General features: G+C 51.9%; 1 protein-coding gene across 2 annotated transcripts in view; it reads right to left on the bottom strand.

Moving 5' to 3' along the window:
• LOC122540001 (FXYD domain-containing ion transport regulator 3-like) overlaps window positions 1–2,562 on the bottom strand; it is a 30,083-nt gene extending 27,521 nt beyond the window's left edge. The window contains exons 1-2 of one of the 2 annotated variants that reach the window (XM_087980765.1): window positions 2,493–2,562; window positions 1,539–1,589 (exon numbers count right to left, since the gene is read on the bottom strand). In XM_087980765.1, coding sequence (XP_087836891.1) covers window positions 1,539–1,578 — 40 coding nt within the window. In that variant the 5' untranslated portion in view covers window positions 1,579–1,589; window positions 2,493–2,562. The remainder of the gene's footprint in view (window positions 1–1,538; window positions 1,590–2,492) is intronic. The other variant, XM_087980766.1, reaches the window with a different exon arrangement.
• Window positions 2,563–6,403: the final 3,841 nt, after the last annotated feature.

Below are 6,403 nucleotides of genomic sequence, written 5' to 3'. Positions count from 1 at the left end.
TCAGCCCAGACCAGGTAAGGACAGGAAATATCCTTCCCTGAAGGACATTAGTTGCCCCCCTCGGGGGTGAGGGGAGGGGGTGAGGGGAGGGGGTGAGGGGAAGCACACAGTCAGGGTCCCCCTTTCACTCCCTCCATCCCTCTCAGGGCTGGAACATCACTGGATATTCCAATCCGACCCTCCCTAGTTGCCCCCCCTTGGGAAGGTGGGGGGTGAGCTGCCTCCTTGACCCGCTGCAGTCCATGTGCTGTAGGGTAGCCCCACAATGTCCCCGAGGGAGGGAATCCCAGGATTCTGACCCAGGAGGGAACGGCCGATATACTTGCTCTGTGGCCATCGAATTCACAACGTCAGAGCCTGGTCACATATGCAGCAGTCAGGGGCCATTCAGCCCATCAAGTCCTCCCCAGCATTCAATGAGATCATGGCTGCCTCGGATCAACCTCAAATCCAGCTTCCCACCCCCTCCCTTCAATAACCCCTTGATTCACTCACAGAGGGAAACGCTGGAGGAAGTTGATAATCTGGAACAGACAGAAAGCTAGCAGGTTGTGGTGGAACTGCTAGGTGAGTACAGAAACACAGCATTCACTTCCAGTCCACCAGGTCCCATCTCCTTCAACTCCTCTCCCCTGCTCACAGATACCACCAGAGTGTGTGCAAGCTCTCTAGTGCGTTCAGTGTTTGTACATTCCCCGAAGGACACGGGGAAACATCTATAATGCAATCTTAGATGAGCGAGAGAGAGAGACACACACAGCAACAGAGAGAGAGAGAGAGAGACAGAGACAGAGCGAAAGAGAGAGACACAGAGACAGAGACAGAGAGAGAGACAGACTCACACACTGTGACAAAGCGACAGAGCGAGAGAGAGACTGACACAGAGCAAGAGAGAGACTGACACAGAGACAGAGCAAGAGAGACACGCACGCACACAGAGCGAGAGACAGAGAGAGAGACACACACGCACACAGAGCGAGAGACAGAGAGACACACACAGAGCGAGACAGAGAGAGAGACAGAGAGAGACACACACACACACACACACAGAGACACACAGAGACACACACAGAGAGCGAGAGAGACAGAGAGAGACACACACACACACAGAGCGAGAGAGAGAGAGAGACACACAGACACAGAGAGAGAGAAAGAGAGCGAGACACACACAGACAGATGGAGGGACAGACACACACAGAGGGAGGAAGAGCAAGAGAGAGCTACAAATAATCTTCCCTCTGTATAGTAACTGGGGTGGAGTTAGAGCAAACAACGCACAGAAAGATCCCAAAGGGCCAGTCCCTCAGACCACAGCCCTGTTTCTGTGCGTGTGGATGTAGCGACAGGGAGAAAACAAAATCCTTTTCCTTCATCCCCCCACCCCCCCCACCCCTCAGAAATAAAGAGAGCTGTGTGTGTGTGTGTGTGTGACTCTAATCCCAGAAGACAAAAAAAAAAATCACAATCCTCCCCCAGCCCCAGCAAAGACATCAGGCCAGAACCTCACCCCCCCTCCCCAAAGGCAGACAGAACCTTACCGGCTGTGAGCACAATCAGGCCGGCTGCTGTCCCAGTCATCTCGGACCTGCCTTCCAGAGAGAAAAAACACAACAAAAAGTTTTTTTTAAAAAAAAAACCATTAACACAGATCAGTGAGCCCCTCTCTCACTGCACACCCCAGGTCATCTCCTCTGCCCAGATCACAGGAAACCCAGGTGACAGAATAAAACAGAAAGACCATTCTTTGAAAAGGGAGAGGAGGGGAAAAACATCAATTTCAGAGCTGTGAGAGAATTTTACACACACTCTCTCACTCACTCACTCACAAAGTTACTAAAGGAGCAATAGAATGTTTAATTTTAAAACGATACAGAGAGAGAGAGAGAGAGATCTTACAGATCACTGAGTCAACAATTCCCGGAAGATTTGCTTTAATTCCACAAACAAAAGACAGAAAAGAGTTTATTTCTGTCTGGTCCGTGGGAGGGGAGTGAAGAGGGATTAGCAGTTCGGAAATGGACTGGGGAGAAATGACTTTTAATTCGGAAAAGGAAATGGTGTTAGGTTTACACACACACTCTCCAAAGACAAACACCTCCCCACATAGGGGACACAAGTCAGTGAAAAATGGTGGTTGAGGAAAAGGAGGGAGATTCCAAGAAGGGATTGTAAGCTCTAACGATTCTGGAGATAACGAGAAAAGGGGGAGCGGTTTGCATGTTTGTGAAAACAGCTACTGTCCCTAAATTCCCCCCACCCTCCTCAACAGCAGTTGAATCTAACAGGTTTACCATACACAATATGGATGCGTTTTTATGGGAACACAGGCCTGACTGAAAGGAAGATGGGATTCTGATTCTCTGCTTCCTGAGGAACCCAGTACAGCTCTTTCACAAACAGCTCCCCTCCTCTCTCTCTGTCTCTGTCTCGTCCCCCTTCCCCACAATTAAAAAGACAGACAGTAGCTACTAATCCGGTCCACAGTGACTTACAAAAGAATTCGTCTCCACAGCAGAAGCACTAACAACCAAGGTTAAACTCAGCAACAAGCCAGGAAATGCAACAGTCACCTACTTAAATATTCATTCCACACCCTCTCCAGGCTCTGGGAGGAGGGAGAGGCTCTGTGTCCTTAACCCCTTCCTGAACAACTGTTTCTCAACGTGTCACAACTCTCCCCTTCCCAGCACTTCACCGCTCGACAGAAGAGCTGGGAATCACAGGGAGGGGATGTGGGGCTCACTCCCACAGGGAGTGGGGGTGGAATGTGGGGCTCACTCCCACAGGGAGTGGGGTGGGGGAATGTGGGACTCACTCCCAGGGGGGGTGGAATGTGGGGCTCATTCCCACAGGGAATGGGGGGGGGAATGTGGATCACACCCACTGGGAATGGGGTGGGGAGGGGGGAATGTGGGACTGACACCCACAGGGAGGGGGGGGGAGGGGAATGTGGAGCTCACTCCCACTGGGAGTGGGGAGGAATGTGGGGCTCACTCACACAGGAAGTGGGGGGGGGGAATGTGGGATCACACCCACTGGGAGTGGGGGGGGTGAATGTGGGACTCATCCCACAGGGAATGGGGTGGGGAGGGGGGAATGTGGAACTGACACCCACAGGGAGGGGGGGGGGGGGGAATGTGGAGCTCACTCCCACTGGGAGTGGGGGGGAATGTGGGGCTCACTCCCACAGGGAGTGGGGGGGGGCATGTGGGGCTCACTCCCACAGGGAGTGGGGGGGGGAGAATGTGGGGCTCACTCCCACAGGGAGTATGGTGGGGAGGGGGGAATGTGGAACTGACACCCACCGGGAGTGGGGGGGGTGGAATGTGGGGCTCACTCCCACTGGGAGTAGGGGGGGATGTGGGGCTCAATCCCACTGGGAGTAGGGGGTATGTGGGGCTCAATCCCACAGGGAGTGGGGGGGATGTGGGGCTCACTCCCACAGGGAGTGGGGGGGGAGATGTGGGGCTCACTCCCACAGGGAGTGGGGGTGGGGTGGGGCTCATTCCCACAGGGAGTTGGGGGGGAATGTGGGTCTCACTCCCACAGGGAGTGGGGTGGGGAAATGTGGGGCTCACTCCCACTGGGAGATGGGGGGGGATTGTGGAGCTCACTCCCACTGGGAATTGGGGGGAGGAATGTGCGACTCACTCCCACAGGGAGTAGGCGGCAATGTGGAGTTTACTCCCACTGGGAGTGAGGGGGTTGGGAATGTGGGACTGACTCCCACAGGGAGTGGGTGCAGTAGGGAATGGTGTGGATGTGTTGGGGAGGGAGGCTGTATAAACACACAAGGGGGGTAAGAACTGGTGATAAGGGGAGATGTGGTATACTCCCTCAGCACTGACCCTCCGACAGTGCCCACTCCCTCAGCACTGACCCTCTGACAGTGCAGCCCTCCCTCAGCACTGACCCTCCAACAGTGCGGCACTCCCTCAGCACTGACCCTCCGACAGTGCCCACTCCCTCAGCACTGACCCTCCAACAGTGCAGCCCTCCCTCAGCGCTGTCTAAGGGGTGTATTAACAGAGTAGCACTAGTCTTCAGTTACATTTGTTTGGGATTCTGACAGAAAATTCTGAGAAGGGCGTTTCTAATCTTACTACAACTTCTGTTTGTATGCTCACAGCCCGGCACATAGAGTCTGCATGAGGGAGTTACAGACTGGAATCTAATTGAGGGGTTTGGGGGGGTTTATATACAGAATAACAGATACCCCGGGAGGGAATTACAGACTGGAATCTAATCGAGGGGTTCGGGGTGGTTTATATACAGAATAACAGATACCCGGGAGGGAGTTACAGACTGGGATCTAATCGAGGGGTTCGGGGCGGGGTTTATATACAGAATAACAGATACCCCGGGAGGGAGTTACAGACTGGGATCTAATCGAGGGGCTCGGGGTGGTTTATATACAGTATAACAGATACCCCGGGAGGGAGTTACAGACTGGGATCTAATCGAGGGGTTCGGGGCGGGGTTTATATACAGAATAACAGATACCCCGGGAGGGAATTACAGACTGGAATCTAATCGAGGGGTTCGGGGGGGGTTATATACAGAATAACAGATACCCCCGGAGGGAGTTACAGACTGGAATCTAATCGAGGGGTTCGGGGTCGTTTATATACAGAATAACAGATACCCTGGGAGGGAATTACAGACTGGGATCTAATCGAGGGGTTCGGGGTGGGTTATATACAGAATAACAGATACTCAGGAGGGAGTTACAGACTGGAATCTAATCGAGGGGTTCAGGGGTGGTTTATATACAGAATAACAGATACCCTGGGAGGGAGTTACAGACTGGAATCTAATCGAGGGGTTCGGGGTTGGTTATATACAGAATAACAGATACCCGGGAGGGAGTTACAGACTGGAATCTAATCGAGGGGTTCGGGGTGGTTTATATACAGAATAACAGATACCCGGGAGGGAGTTACAGACTGGGATCTAATCGAGGGGTTCGGGGGGGTTTATATACAGAATAACAGATACCCCGGGAGGGAATTACAGACTGGAATCTAATCGAGGGGTTCGGGGGGGTTTATATACAGAATAACAGATACCCCGGGAGGGAATTACAGACTGGAATCTAATCGAGGGGTTCGGGGGTGGTTTATATACAGAATAACAGATACCCGGGAGGGAATTACAGACTGGAATCTAATCGAGGGGTTCGGGGGCGTTTATATACAGAATAACAGATACCCGGGAGGGAGTTACAGACTGGGATCTAATCGAGGGGTTCGGGGGGGTTTATATACAGAATAACAGATACCCCGGGAGGGAATTACAGACTGGAATCTAATCGAGGGGTTCGCGGGGGTTTATATACAGAATAACAGATACCCCGGGAGGGAATTACAGACTGGAATCTAATCGAGGGGTTCGGGGGTGGTTTATAGACAGAATAACAGATACCCGGGAGGGAATTACAGACTGGAATCTAATCGAGGGGTTCGGGGGAGTTTATATACAGAATAACAGATACCCCGGGAGGGAATTACAGACTGGAATCTAATCGAGGGGTTCGGGGGGGTTTATATACAGAATAACAGATACCCCAGGAGGGAGTTACAGACTGGAATCTAATCGAGGGGTTCGGGGTGGATTATATACAGAATAACAGGTACCCTGGGAGGGAGTTACAGACTGGAATCTAATCGAGGGGTTTGGGGGGGTTTATATACAGAATAACAGATACCCTGGGAGGGAGATACAGACTGGAATCTAATCGAGGGGTTCGGGGGGGTTTATATACAGAATAACAGATACTCGGGAGGGAGTTACAGACTGGAATCTAATCGAGGGGTTCGGGGGTGGTTTATATACAGAATAACAGATACCCGGGAGGGAATTACAGACTGGAATCTAATCGAGGGGTTCGGGGGGGTTTATATACAGAATAACAGATACCCCAGGAGGGAGTTACAGACTGGAATCTAATCGAGGGGTTCGGGGGGGTTTATATACAGAATAACAGATACCCTGGGAGGGAGTTACAGACTGGAATCTAATCGAGGGGTTCGGGGGGGTTTATATACAGAATAACAGATACCCTGGGAGGGAGTTACAGACTGGAATCTAATCGAGGGGTTCGGGGGGGTTTATATACAGAATAACAGATACCCGGGAGGGAGTTACAGACTGGGATCTAATCGAGGGGTTCGGGGTGGTTTATATACAGAATAACAGATACCCCGGGAGGGAGTTACAGACTGGAATCTAATCGAGGGGTTCGTGGTGATTTATATACAGAATAACAGATACCCCGGGAGGGAGTTACAGACTGGAATCTAATCGAGGGGTTCGGGGTGGGTTATATACAGAATAACAGATACCCCGGGAGGGAGTTACAGACTGGGATCTAATCGAGGGGTTCAGGGTGGGGTTTATATAC

This window comes from Chiloscyllium plagiosum, unplaced genomic scaffold, assembly GCF_037043375.1.
Source record: "Chiloscyllium plagiosum isolate Xiang-an unplaced genomic scaffold, Cpla_swu_hap1 HiC_scaffold_38, whole genome shotgun sequence".
In the NCBI taxonomy this organism is placed as follows: Eukaryota; Metazoa; Chordata; class Chondrichthyes; order Orectolobiformes; family Hemiscylliidae; genus Chiloscyllium; species Chiloscyllium plagiosum.
Note: the sequence above shows the minus strand (reverse complement) of the source record. Positions and strands in the feature narration are given on the sequence as shown.